Source organism: Amphiprion ocellaris, chromosome 14, assembly GCF_022539595.1.
Source record: "Amphiprion ocellaris isolate individual 3 ecotype Okinawa chromosome 14, ASM2253959v1, whole genome shotgun sequence".
Taxonomy (NCBI): domain Eukaryota; kingdom Metazoa; phylum Chordata; class Actinopteri; family Pomacentridae; genus Amphiprion; species Amphiprion ocellaris.
The window spans coordinates 28,035,647-28,050,496 of NC_072779.1; the positions used below are offsets into that span (position 1 = coordinate 28,035,647).

The window sequence follows — 14,850 nt, forward strand, 5'->3', positions numbered from 1 at the left end:
GTCATGAAAAATTCCATCTTTGAGCACACGTTCACATAACTTCAACGTGCAAAGAAACGTGCTGAAAGTTAGTCGACAAAATTTTTAAAAGGAAAAATATCTTGGCAAGTAGACTTAGGCTTAGATTTAGACAGACTTTATTGTCATTCAATCAGTATACAAGTGCACACAGAACGAAAGTCCATTGCAATTTCCTCAGCACAAATGTAGGATATAAAAAGTAAGTGTTGAATATAAAAATATATATTAAAATATACATATGTCAAAATATACAGCAGCAAAAATGGAATAAGGTGCAAGTAGTGCAAAATAGTAAAAGTGACCTGTGGTGTTAACAGTAGTGAAAAAATGTTTGTACATAATAAGAAAGAATGTAATTGAAGAGGTAATGAGATGCCTGTTTCCATAGAGAGTTCAACAGTCTGATGACCTGGGGGGAAAAGCTGTTACAGAACCTGGTTGTCCTGCACCGAATGCTGCAGAACTTCTTTCCAGAGGCCAGCAGGGAGAACAGTCCATGGTGGGAGTGTGACGAGTCTCTGATGATGATCGGGACATGCAGCACTCAGGTGCAATATACTGAATGGTGGGAAGAGACTTTTGATGAATGATTTTCTCTGCTGTCCTCCCAGTTCTCTTCACATTCTTCAGGTCATAGGCTCTGCAGCCTCCACCCCACACAGAGATGCAGCTGGTCAGAATGCCCTCTATGGGGTGCTACTGTATTTCTGTTCATACCAGGTGTCTATAGATAGGATAAATAAAAAATAAAATAAAAATAAACATTAGTGGTTCCTGCCATTACAGTATTTGACTTTGTTAATAAAAGTCATTTTGTTTTTACATCATCATTTTGCGGTTCTTTGAATATTGAATTTATTGATGTGAGATTATTAAAAACAAAATACATTTCATTAGATTGAACATTTAGACTGAGTTTTTTTCAGTAATTAAGCAATTTAGTTGATTTGAATGAGCTCATTGAAAGCAAGCATAATTTACTCAAGTACATTTGAAATCACAAAGGAAATTTGAGTTGAATTTACTAATAGTGGTTGACAAAAAATTACTTACCAAATCTATTTAATTTGCTCAAAAATATTATTTATTCAACTTTTTTTTTCATTTGAATTTAAATCAATTTATTTCATGCAACCACTTAATAATAAAATTGAGCAAATTCAACAAAACATTTTTTCCAGTGTGCAGGTGCATGGTACAGTTGTGTATGCCACAATCAGGAATAAAAAAATGCAAGTTTTCAACTGCTGCTGAGAGGCAATTGGTCACTGACCAAGAGGCTACAGTGCAAAACAGAAGTAAATGCAGTAATAAAAATGGAAGATAATCCATCTGTTTTGTGTGTGAAAAGCATTAACGTTGTTCTTCTGCATTAATGTGTATTTGAGAAGAAAACAAAAATTAGCTTTTCCAATGTTCTATTGCATTACAGGCCAGTAGTGTCCATAAACACAATCAAAAAATAAATAGATTTAGCATGCAAACAAAATATTTGCGTAATTTAATCATTTTTCAGGCACGAATGCACTACACAATAATAATGACATGGACAAAATTGTTTTGTCAGGGATGACTGAATTTATTTTGTTTCATTTTAACAAGAAAAAAATGAAAATCAATCTCTCCATCTAAATAAAAACAAAATATAAATACCATAGGTCACTTCCAAATGTTTCTCTTTTGAACTTGGGAAAATATGTTTCCTTTAACCATTGCTAGAATCTTGTTCCCTTTGATGGAGCCTCTGCATTAATCATATTCAAACACTGGATTGTTAGGCTGTTAACCATGAACGGAAACTAAAATTAATGAAGAGAATGCTTTCTTCAAGTAATGCAACAGTGAAGACTAAATAGTCTCACTTGTGTCCTAACATCTGGTGCAGCCTCCGTTTTCAACAATTTTTCGCTTCTTCTCTTCTGCTGACGCTTTAAAGATGTTGGCTCTGTAGTACTGCAGCTCTATAATGCTCTCCTGGATGTCATCCAAGGCTCTGAAGGAGAAAAAAAAAATTAACAGGATTTTAAGTGTATTATGCAGATTTTTCTGAAGCTTAAAGGAGAGCACAAAGTTTAAACCTCATGTGACCATTAGGACATTTTTGTCCTTTTCTTGTTTAGTTTTTAAAAATAATTTTCTGTTTAAATGCATTAGGCATAAAGTTTGGCAAATATGTGGCATTTTAGGAGAATTTTGAAATTTTAACCTTTGCTCAAATAATGCATCAAAAAAAAAGTTACATTGAGGAATCTTAAAAGGACAAACGTGCTGCCTTGGAACTCGATTCAAAATGCAATTGTTCATCCCCACACGACAGCCTGAAATTGTGCATTCTTCGTTATTAGGCTTTCATTCTGTTGTTTTGGCTTTGTTGTCATTTCTGCATATTTGACAAATGGTGCAAATGCAGGCTTTATTTTTTTTTCCTTTTTGCTGTATTGTAGAGCACTGCAATTCAATGAAATAAATATATACAACTCATATGCATTTTGGCTCTTACATAGATTTGCTATAGGTCTTCTACAAATTTAGAAAAACCTTTCCTTAAGGTAAGAATTTTTGTTTAAATCTGACACTGTACAAACAATAATCATACATCAGAATCAATGTTGTTGCATAACATTGATATATCCCTTAGGGAATGCTGCTTTCTTTTGGAGTAATTTAATCTCACTCGGTAGTTTTTTTTTTTTTTTTTTAATTCATTTTGTCCCAGGTCGTGTCTGTCATCTCCTTTGTGCCATTGCACAATTAGTTTTATCAGACCACCCACCCACCCACTTGCACACTGTGCAATAAGAATGTAAATAATGACGCTGTGCAATTTCATAGAAATTTAGCTGTAAATATGTGTATTTTTCTTCTTGACGGAGAAAATATCTATATCTATGCACTGTGTATTGTGTGCTGCTTTTTTTATTACTGTTTTTCTATTTGCTGCTGTTACACTGTAAATTTAACCATAGCGGGATCAATAAAGCTTCAATCTATCTATCCATCTATCCATCCACCCGTCCATCCATCCATCCCTTTCTGTTATGTAAGGCTTATAAATGTGAAGAATAGCAATGGGTGTTCTGTCTCAGAGATAAGATTTGTCATATTGCAGATTTAGGATCTTGTGCTACCATAACCTTTTGTTTTTAACTTTAGTTGACTATAGACTTTAGTTGGGCACGGGCACTTCTGAATGGACAGTAACACTTCTCTTATGGATCTGGGATGATGTTTCTGCCATCAGGGTTTATATGGTGCACATACAGAAAAAACAATAATAGAGTTTAATCGGTCAAAGCACAGTTCATAGTATGTTTGTGTAGGTATACAGAGCCTATGTTAAATACCCTTTAACTGCCTCTTTGTGGGAAAATGTGTTGAATTGGGAAACTGAGTGATAAACAGTTTCAATGTGATATTAGCAAAAAATAAAAGAATTTTCCACTTAGCACCTATTATAGGGAAAATAAATCATTGTATCTGTTTTTTTTGCATTGAAAACAACAGTGACAACATGTAAATAAACTGGCATTTAAAGGGTTCAAATCCTGATAATGAATGAATATTTGGTCGTTAGTATCAGGGCTGAAGTTGGTTAAAAGTTAACTCAGTGAAACTGGAAAGATATATAAATATATTAGGGCTGGTATTTTAATGTAATAATTTTGATTATTTAATTACAGGAAAAATAATGCGTAAAAAAAAACAAAACAAAAAAAAAACCACTTAATCCCCTGATTTTAGGCACACTGGTAACACTGATGCACACTCCAGCGCAGTAGGTGGGGGTAATACATCTAAAGTCTATTTGCCAGCTGTGAAGAAGATGCACAGGACTACTGACACAAAGTGTTGAACTGTGGTGGAAGATCGTAGCTTATTGGGTGGAAAGTTTTTATTTATTTTTTTTAAAATCTTCCCAATGGCAGCTTGGTAAAAAGCGTGGTTGTGTCCAAATTGTGCAACAAGGAGTTTACTTATCACTGCAGTACTTCAAGTCAACAGTATCACCTCAATGCAAAACATGTTGCAGTTAGCTCCAGAGTAGGGATGTGTTTGGTGTCAACATTAAGCATTTTGATGCATATTTGCATCTGCCTTTTTTTTTTTTTTTATATATCCAACAGCTGATAAGAGCTCTATTTAAAACTGCCTGATACTCAACGCCTCAAAGACAAAGCAAATGATCATCGATTTCCGCAGATCCAAACCCCCTTTTCAGCAAGTGAACCCTTGTGGCGTGGACATCGAGGTGGTGACATCGTATAAATATTTAGGTGTCCACCTTGATAATAAGTTGGACTGGTTTAAAAACGTAGACTTCATCTACAAAAAGGACCAGAGCTGACTCTTTTGCCTCAGAAGATTTCAATCATTAGACATCTGCAGTAAGATGCTGCAGATGTTTTATCAGTCTGTGGTAGCAAGTGTCCTGTTTTATGCTGCAGTCTGCTGGGGAGGCAGTATAACAAACAAGGATGCAAGGCGTCTGAACAAACTGATTAAAACAGGCTGGCTCTGTGGTTGGAATCAGATTGAACACATTGGAGGATGAGGTGGAGAGATGGGCACTTAGAAAGATGGAGGCCATTTTGACAAACCTGGATCATCCACTTTACATCTGCCTCAGTGAACAACACAACATTGGTGGACGGCTCCTATCCCTGCACTGCAGGACAGAAAGATTCAGAAAATCTTTCTTGCCATCAGCAATCAGACTATTTAATTCAAAAGTAAACAGATGAGACCAGACAATTGAATTTCCCTTTGGGGATTAATAAAGTCATTGTATTGTATTGTATTGTATTGTATTGAAAATTGGGTTATTTTGTGTCTGCAGACACTACTCTGTCTCCAGCATTGTCCCACCCACAGCACAATCTGACTGGTTACACGCAGACTCACGGTACCGGTAGCAGCCAATCAGCAGTGAAATCTGTGCATGCACAGTGCTCACACACATGGGAGATGAGAAAAAGATTTGCTGAGTAAAGAAGCTCAGGAGAGCAGATACACTACCAGTCAAAATTTTGGACACACCTTCTCACCCACAGAGTGGATGCTCATCTTGCGGTAGACAATCTTTGTTTTTTCTCTCAGCGAAAAACAAGCTAGCAGTGCAGCAGAAACAATGTCTGAAAAACCTACTGAATATGTTGTGTTGGCTCTAAAATGTTTGAGCCTTAGGAATTTTTTGTCTTTGCAAGTATTATGTGTTCAAAGCACTTATATATAATAGAGGCCACAAATGTTGTGAATTATTACTTTCAGTAAGTTTTGCAAACTCGATGGTGTTTTCATTAGCAGCATTAACTGATGTATTATATGTGTATTAGCTAGCTGTTTGTGTTTAGCATACCACATGTGCAATAGAGATGGTAATTGCATTTTTCTGTACGTTACAGTTACCAATTATCACTTTTGACTACAAGAGACCTCCATAAATGCAAGAAAAGAAAGCCTTGTGTATGGAGTTTGCTTGAATGGTTCACTGGCTGTCTAGCAGCACACAGTCACATGTTGTGAGGAGAGCACACAACATAATTCCATATGTATTCTTTTATAGTTTTGATGTCTTCAGTATTAATCTACAATGTATAATATAATTAAATAAAAACCATTGAATGAGAAGGTGTGTCCAAACTTTTGACTGGTAGCAAATACGTTTCAAAGGTACATTAAGGCAGCAGACTCTCTAATATAAAATGACCTTGCATTGAGCACAGGCATGTGTTATGCATGTGCACGTTCTGTATTGATACCGAATTGCGTTACTCTTATAAAGGTCTGTTGATCAGTTCATCACTTTTGGCAAGCCTTTGTTTTGCTAGTGTTAAAATATTCGTTCCCCCCATGCTTTTATTTTGAAGGTGTATTTTTAATGTTACAGGCTTTTACTTTGTCCACATTCCAGTGGCACAGGAACTGTTAATCTAAGAAGCAGTTTCTTCACATGACAAAGACGCTGCCGAAAAGTCCGAAAATTCATGTAAAGATAACAGAAAACGGTTCCACGCTGTTGCTGTCTAACAAAGGATGTGTATAAACTTATAAGCAACTAGCTGGAATGGGGTCAAGCTCTTACGGTGTTTCCTGAAGAAACGAGTGAAGAACAGAAAGGTGAATTTGTGTTCAAAATAAGGCTGACGGCTGACCGTAAATAAAGGCTTTGTGAAACAGCAGGAGCTTCACCATTGTCTGGCTGGGGTTTGCTACACTGCGTGACCTAAACACAGTATGTAGCGGGCGGCAGGAATTGATGGGACTCAGAAACACCCCACAGTATAGTAATTTGTTTCTTGTATGATTTCCAACTGATAAATCACAGTCAATTTGTAGTAGGAACGCAATCATGTGATCGTCAGCAGGTAACTGACACAGTGTTCACTTGTCATGGTTACAGCGACGCCGTGCCAGCAGCTGTATCTTGCAATGGGAAATCCGTAACAAAGCTGTGGATCCAGACTATAAGCCGCATCACTGTGAAAATTTAATGAGGTGGTCCTTGTGCCATTTCTGACTTCCCCTGAAAATTTCATCCAAATCCGTTAGTCCTTTTTGAGTAATGTTTCACGGACAGACAGACAGACAGACAGACACACAGACAAACGTATGCCGATTGTCACATAACTCCACCGTTCCTTGGCAGAGTAATAAATAAATATAATGACAAAACTTTCGGGAGCCATTTTTTTCTTTAATTTTTCATTTAACTTTATAAGACATGCTGCTGAGCCTGGGAGCTCCCTGCAGTTTCTGCTAGAATTTCAAAACAAAGGTGTCTATTGTCTAAGATATAAAAAAAACTTTAAACATGTTGCAAATCTGAAAAGCTGTTTAATAAACATATGCTTAAAGGCATTTAAATGAAGTTAAGTGTTGGAGTTTGCATTATTCAAAATTTTGATGTCAATATTTTCAAGTTTACTGCAATGAATATCAGCTCCAAATATTGGTTATCGGCCCCCTTGACTACTAATAATCCGTATTGGCAATGAAAAAACCATATCAGTCGATCTCTACTCCAGAGCTAACATTAGCTACGACAGTCCTGGTACAGACAAATGCTGTAGCCATCCCATAATAGACCTCTTTAGAAGACATTGGAAGTGCTTGAGTTTACAAAACGTCTTAAAATGTTGAATATAATCGCAATAACTGCACTTGGCAAACTTTGCAAACTTTTGCAGTAATCTGTGAATGTAGTAGACAGATGAAACATGCACAGATAAATATAATGAAGTATAAATATCTTTAAGTTATTACTCCGTCAAGGAGGGTGAGCCTCAGCGGAGTTCTGTGACGATTGGCGTTGGTTTGTTATTATTTATTTAATTATTATTATTATTATTATTAATTATAAACTTTTAGTTTATAAAATAATAATAATAATATTCCTAAAAAAGAAACATCAAAATTGCACCATTTATCAGACCGAGAAACTATGAAAACAGAATTATTCTATGGATTTTACACTTTTTGAAGGTCCTTGAACTACTTATGCTTATGTTATGTGCCATACAGTGGGAAAACCGAACTAAATCCAAGGCTGTATACCATCAAAATCCCTTTTTTCTATATGTCCCATTTTTTAAATAAAAATAAATAAATACGTATATGTCTATTCATTGATTTATCTGTCAATCAAAACTCATTTGAATTGAAAAATTTACTTTTTGCGTCAAATATTGCTATTTGACAAAAAAATCGCGATTAATTAACTACAAACCCTGTAATTAATTACTCATTTTTCATCGCATCCCACCACTAAAACATATAAATTTCTATGACAAACTTTTCTGACAAGGACACTTTTGCCCTTAAGGACCTCTGTGTAGTTTTTTTTAACTGATGAATGAGGGTTAATGGATAATTACGATTCATTTAAGTTTGGATCTTTTCACTTTGATTGGTCGCAATAGCTGAATATTTACCAAGTTAATCACAAATCGTAGCATGGCTGTTCAGGTGAGGAATGAAACAAGATAAGAGAAATACAAACAAACCCTCATCTTATTTTAATTGAAGACAAAATAAAGTTATGTCGTAACATCATGGCTCAGTCTGTCCGCAGTATACATACATTACAGTTTACAGATCCTTTTCATGCTTTAACTTTGAATGCCTGCATTAATGGTGCAGTTTGCACCTCAGCAATGAAGGACTATTAGCATCACTTTGGTTGTACTCACTTTCAGTCTGATTTAAAAGAGGTTTAGATAATCTGGATAATCGCAAATTTGTTTTCTACACCTGTTTTGCGGTGTCCAATTTTGTTGTAGACCATAGCTACAAAATTCTGATATCAGTTGAAATAAACCAGAACTGACCTTTCTCAGTTGAACAGCTGATGATTAGGTTGATGAGTGTTTCTTATTTACCTGTGAGTTGCTTTCTTGTGTGGCACCATCTTGAATTCCTCTGGAAACCACCGTCTGTAAGGGTTCACATAAGAAAAGCAAAGACACATTATTTCACTCTTTTTGAACTTCTCATGTATAGTCTTACAGGTAATTTCTTATGTTGTACTGCTAAGTAGAGATAAATTAATTGCTGAATCACAAAACCTGTTCTGCAATGCAATTATGAATATTTTTACAAATGAACTGATGAATGTAATAAATTCATCAGAAATATTAATGCCTTGTTAGGAAGAGTAAACAAAGTACCCTTTAGGCAATCTAAGTACAATCAAATTACAAAAGATCATGTTTATCTGGAGTATTCTGAAGTTGAGGAGGTTTCCACAACTTTGCACAACACTACATAATCTTAAGACTCTCCACAGTCACACAACACTGGCCTGCTGAGCTCCTTGATGGTGCTGACATCAATGATTCTGTAGTGAAGGTGGTACATGAACTGTGGCATGTACTTGTCCAGGAACCTCTTGTCTGCGTGCACAGAGTTACCTGCACAAATAGGAATTATGAGACATGCCTGCTGGAGCCAAATCTGTTCACTGACAAGTTATGAGGCTGCAGTACCAGACAATTTTCATGACTCTCAAATTCTCCCAAATATGACAAACAAATTAAGAGTATAATCATGTTAAAAGCTATCACTGCATAGGCTTACAGGAGTTTGTTATTTGTGAACCATTGCTAAAACAGATGCAGAAGTCACAAGACAGAAACCATAATGGTAACATTTCAGGATGTGAACATTGATTAGATAGATACTTTATTCCTGCCCGTGAGGAAATTGAAAAGACAACACGTTATTAATATAAAGTAACAACTGGAACTCTCCCCCTAAATTCTGTGTACAGATGTGGATGTTTTTCTTTGGGCCATTTAGATCAATTTGAGTCACTTCCTCCATTCATTTTAAATGTTCTGTGACACTGTTTGCATTCTGGCTTTGGTTATGTACAACTTGTCCTGATTATCTGACTCAAAGATCAACTTTAATTGACTTTTTTTTTTATGCAGCGGGACTGTTGTGGCACGTGCACTTGCCACTGCAATTGATGTCACCTATAAAATCATTTGGCATTTATAAAAATCTTTGGTAGTTTCAGTACCACAGAAAAACATGTACCATCATGTTCTCTCTCATTACTTGGTACCTAAATTTTGGTTTTCATGGCATCCTTTGTGATGTTTTAGTTCTGCTACTGGTGCTAAAACGGAACTCACCAGCAAGAGGACACTGTCCGGGTGGAGTGTGCTGTCTGATGAAGGACAGGAACTCATACTCCGCTTGTTCTAGGGTGATTTTACTATCCCGTACCGCCTGGGTCAGTCCTGACTGAGAAACAATTACAGCACATGACTAAAAACTTTTTAAAAGACAACTTTATTTGTACATACACTAAAAAGAAAAAATTGCCCTCTCTCTTTTTAAATTACTGAAATATGACAGTTTGTCACAGCACAGGCAGATGTTGAGCACATGCAACAGTTTAGGATAAGGTTAGGAAACTGATGTGACTAGGGTACTGTCTGCTCTGTAGTCCTTGCATTGACACAGTGTATGTATGAGATCAGACGGGCAGTGTTTTTGTGTGCATGCGTGCACAAATGTAGAGAGGAGTGGATTTTAAATAAAAATGCTAGATGAGATAGAAATTGAAATTTTGAAGGACAAAAAAAGATGCAGTGTTGGGTCCTCAGGAAAAAAAATATATTACTATATTTTACAATATTTGAGTGAAGGAAAAAAAGGATAGGGATGGCTATATAATAAACCCATTTTTAAATAGCATCAACAACTACTGTTGACTGCAGGGAGGTTTCTCCATCAGGACCACAACTAACTAGGTCTACTTTGTCAAAGATGGACACCATTAACAAAGAGACTGCAGTAAGTAAAAAACAGTGTGAGTTTCATGAAAGCACCTTTTTACAATTTTTCTCCCCATCCTGATCTCATCAAAAAAGGCCTTGATTAAAAACTCCTACACTTCAACTCATACATTTTAGACTAAATGAGCAGGGAGAGTTTAAAGAGAGTTTAAAACCAATTTTCTAATTTGTGTAACCTTTGTGACCAGGTCTTTCATCAACACTTGGTCTAATACAGTCTGGATGATGTAATGTAGTGAGATTCTTTTTTTTTTTTTTTTTTTTTGTTTTATATATAAAATAAAGACTTCAAAAATCAGAAAGTGGACTTGCCACAGCATTAAGGCTTTAACTTGTCTAAAAGGCTTCTACTGCAATTCATGGCTAAATTTCGATAGATCATTTGTATTTTATATCATATCCCTTGATCATAGAACCCCTTCTGGTTCTGTGCTTTCCCCATGCCCTCCAAGCAGATCTCTCAAAGTGTGCTAGTCCAAAGTCACTTGGACCTGCGACATTGCACTTTCTATAGTATTTAGCAGCTAGTTGCACACTGAAATGAGTCACTGTTTTAGTGATTATCTGCATGTGCAGAGGACGATTTCAGGAGAATTTGGAACTTCCCTTTGCATCTGGCCGCCATGGATAGAAAGCATGTAAAAATCTAAGCACCTCCAAATTCTGGCTGCCACTCTTTCAATTACAACTCCTTTAATGTTGAATTATAAATGTGTGGATAATGGAAAATCTGCTCATACAGCCTCTCCTCGAAACAAGCATTTGTTTTGAGCACTATTTGTTTTCTTGGCCCATGCACAGTCCCCATGCTTGTGTAGCGTACTAAGGAGCAGAACCTTCCAGAGCAACACACAAAGATCCAAAGACCCTTTCCCAAAGCTGTAAATTTGGTAAGACACCATTTCAGAGGACAGCTAATCAAAAATTCACCTCCAAATGGTTCCATTTGGAGGTAATGATCCGTCGATCAGATTTTTACTAATAAAGGCCACTCATGGCACTTTTGCCAACAGGATCCTCCTACCTCCTCCAGAATCTGATAAGGGTCATAAAGTGTCAAGTGTGAGGAAAACCACACTTCTGCAGGATTGGCATTCTGACCTTCTGATCTCCCTAACTAACATCCAGAATTTGGGTGCCAATCTTGCCAATTCAGTTGGTCAGAATGCCAATCCTGCAGAATTGGGGCACTGCAGGGTTAGGGTTATTTCTACACGTTCCGCTACACTTGCAATGCAAATATAGACTTGTAAACATACAGATGCAGCTGCCTGCTCCAAGGATAATGGACTTTTTTGTATCATAATTTATATTGCATTAAAAATAAAAATCGCAATTTCAGTTTTTCCCAATAACATGCAGCTCTACACCTGTAACTTTATACAGCAGTAACCTGGCATAGAAGATGGATTTATTAGCCAGAAAAATGTTTTGGTCTGTGGCAGATATTACTGTTGCCCTGCCCTCTGCAGTCGTTGCATCTGTTCCACATAGGCTGGCTGGCTGACACACACACACACACACACAGACACACAGACACACAGACACACAGACACACAGACACACACACACACGCACGCACGCACGCACGCACACACACACACACACTGTTGGTCATTACTGGCAGGGTTGTGGCCAAAAGTGCAAAATTTGCTCCTTACAGACAGCTGTGCAAAAAACATCTTCTGCACAACAAGGTGATTTTTAAAAAAAAATCTGTTTTCCTTTAAGTCTCAGACCACAAAGGCAGCTTACCTTTCCATGATGCTCTTTACACCACTCTGACATTCCTTCCAGTAGTTCGTCTGGCTGGTTAATTATCAAGTTGGGTCCCTGTCGAAAAACAACAGATGATTTTAAAGTTCTGATAAAAAGTATTCATGGCCCTCGAAAATTTTACCTTTTTGTTGCTTTTCAAGAAATGGAAGGAATATGGCACATGTGTAAATCTGCCTAGACCAGGCCATCTCAAAAACTGAGGAACTTTGTAAGAAAGAGGGAGGCCACCAAAACACCTATGACTTGGCATGTGGGAGACTCTGAACTCAACTTGCAGAAGACTCTTAGTGACACTATAATTGAGCTTTTTGGCTATCAGATTATATGCCATGTTTGTTTAGTGTCTACTAAACACTACACAAATAAACACAATACTTTTCATAGGCACTGTAATTTACAAGACAAACTGAAGACAAGAGACAGTCCAGTGGCGTTTTTAGTACATATTACCTCAGCCAAAATGTTCAGGTCAGAGTCTGTGATGATGCACGCCATTTCAATGATGTGGTCCTTCTCAATGTCAAGACCTGTCATCTAAAAAACAGACAAACAAAGCTTAATTGTGAAAGACGATCCAGCACGTGTCTGAATGTCAATTCTGAATATCACACTCTTAACTTTAATAGTCTTGAACAGCATGGATAGGTTTACAGCAGCATCACCAGACTCCATCCACGTGATGGCTGGTTATACAAAACCAAGGGGGACTGTCAGGAAACCAGCTGTTTTTTTTTGGTTTTTTTTTAAAATCTGTTGATTTCTGTCATTCTTCTACAAAACAACACCAAGTAATTTACAGAGCAGACATGCAGTGATGACAAAAAAAAGCATCTAAGTTCAGCTGGATTTAGCAACTATTTCTCTTATCCATTGGGTGCTGGTTTCACACTACAGTCACTCCAGGCGGCAGGAAAAGGTAGTTTTAGAGAATACAAGTTCTCCTCAAGTCTGACACGAAGCTCAGCCTGTGTCATGCCCAGTTGCTAACATGCACTACCTCCTCCCATGTTTTAATCAGTGGACTGCCAGATGTTTCACCACATCAGCCAGAACAGCAGAATGACAACTGGCCACTACTAAGCTAAAACATGAAATACACGGTACGTCCTGACATCAATAGTATGTGTCTGCAGAGCCAGGGGCTGCACCGAGGGGGTTGTTTGTTTTATGTTTTACTCGTTTAATGTTATAAACATTTGTATTTATGCATGTCAGGGAGTCAAAGCGCTAATGTACCTTTGTGTGTTTGTGTATTTAACTTTTATTTTTATGTTATTGTATAAAAGAAATATAAATATATATCTGCCTCCATAGTTGTCCGTATGTATTGCCTCTTTCCAACCTTTCAGATTGGGCTGTTTGAGATCTCAACACCACAAAGGCCATTACAGATGATTCCATTATTATTTTACCTGATAATTACAGAATTTGTCCAAATGCTAACTGTTAAGGAATTAATTCATGGAACAGGTATTCGGAACTTCATCAACATGGACCGTCAAACAAATTCCTGGCACTCACGGAATACGTCACTTCCGTGTATCGGTGCACACCTCCTTCAGAATAAAAGCATGGCTCGAAACGAGTAAAGACGAACAAATTTCATGTTGCTTAACACAAGTCTTAGTGCTATTTGGGTGAATTAAACCTTTAAAGTCTTAGGTAGGGTATGATGTAGTACTTTGTGTGGAATACTCGATGTGGTCCTGAAAGTACAGCCTCGGGCTCTACAGACAAACTTACTGGGGCCAAAATAAAAGTGGAAAACTCTTTGAAAAGACCTTTCAAATTCTAAGCTGCAAGCTCTGCATTTAAACCGTAGCTTGTGCACTTTAGTTATCATGATTGTGGCAACTTGTAAAAAAATGCTCTAAATGCGCGACCGGAAGTGTGCATCCCCCTTCGTGCAGCCCTCTCGGTGCAGCCCTCGGCTCTGCAGACATACCCTTCTCCCTGAGATAGCCTGTCAGCCTTTGGAATATCCTTCTACTTGTAGAAGTAACAGTACTGAAGAGATTAACATTACGTGTGATTTAGTTATACATATCGCGCTTATTTAAAGTTGAACCAAAGTCGCAGATTTACCGGCTGATCATTCGCATCATTAACACCTGCTTAGCTTGGTGCAGCTAACGTTAGCAAATATATATACAGTTAGCTACACAGCTACCAGCCCCCCCAATGACTTGCCTCCAGGTCCACCCACACCATCCTCTGGGACATGGCGCTGGGCGACATGCAGACTCTTCTGGATCTGGAAGTAATGTCGGGGTCGGTCGTCGTGGCAGTAAACTGGTGTATTGAACGGCTAACCTTTTTCTGCTGAACACTACTGCACTTACTGCAGTGTGGATGATTTACTGCGACCACAGCCTGCTTCCCCTTACACAGAAACCCATAGGCAGCCAACGTCAGAACCGAGCTCCGCGTGTATACCTGCATGATGAGCCGACTTCCGCTTCGATGTGTCGTAAAAATCCTCTATCCCATCGGCCCTGTAAACTGCACTGGCTGCGTGCCAACATTATCTTTTTACTTTAAGTACGTACTACAGATGGTCTTCCAAAATGCTTACGGTTTCATGCAGTATAGCTAAGACTGAGACATATTTCTTTGTTCCCATATATCCGTTGCAATAGCGATGTGAAATGAGCTGGCATCTGTGTGCGCCCTCAGCTGCCCAATTTGGGTTATAGCGGTGAGACACCAGATGTTCCGGGTGAAGAGGAGTTACAGGTCGGCA

The 14,850-nt window shown here is 37.7% G+C and overlaps 1 protein-coding gene across 1 annotated transcript; it reads right to left on the reverse strand.

The window, feature by feature from the left end:
* Nucleotides 1-1,576: 1,576 nt before the first annotated feature.
* smfn (small fragment nuclease) lies at nt 1,577-14,549 on the reverse strand. Its single transcript, XM_055017452.1, has 7 exons — nt 14,298-14,549; nt 12,558-12,641; nt 12,084-12,161; nt 9,660-9,771; nt 8,822-8,930; nt 8,400-8,453; nt 1,577-2,014 (listed from the first exon to the last, which is right to left on the reverse strand). Exons 1-7 carry the CDS (start codon nt 14,547-14,549, stop codon nt 1,891-1,893), a joined length of 813 nt encoding a protein of 270 aa, XP_054873427.1. The 3' UTR covers nt 1,577-1,890.
* Between the last annotated feature and the right edge of the window lie 301 nt (nt 14,550-14,850).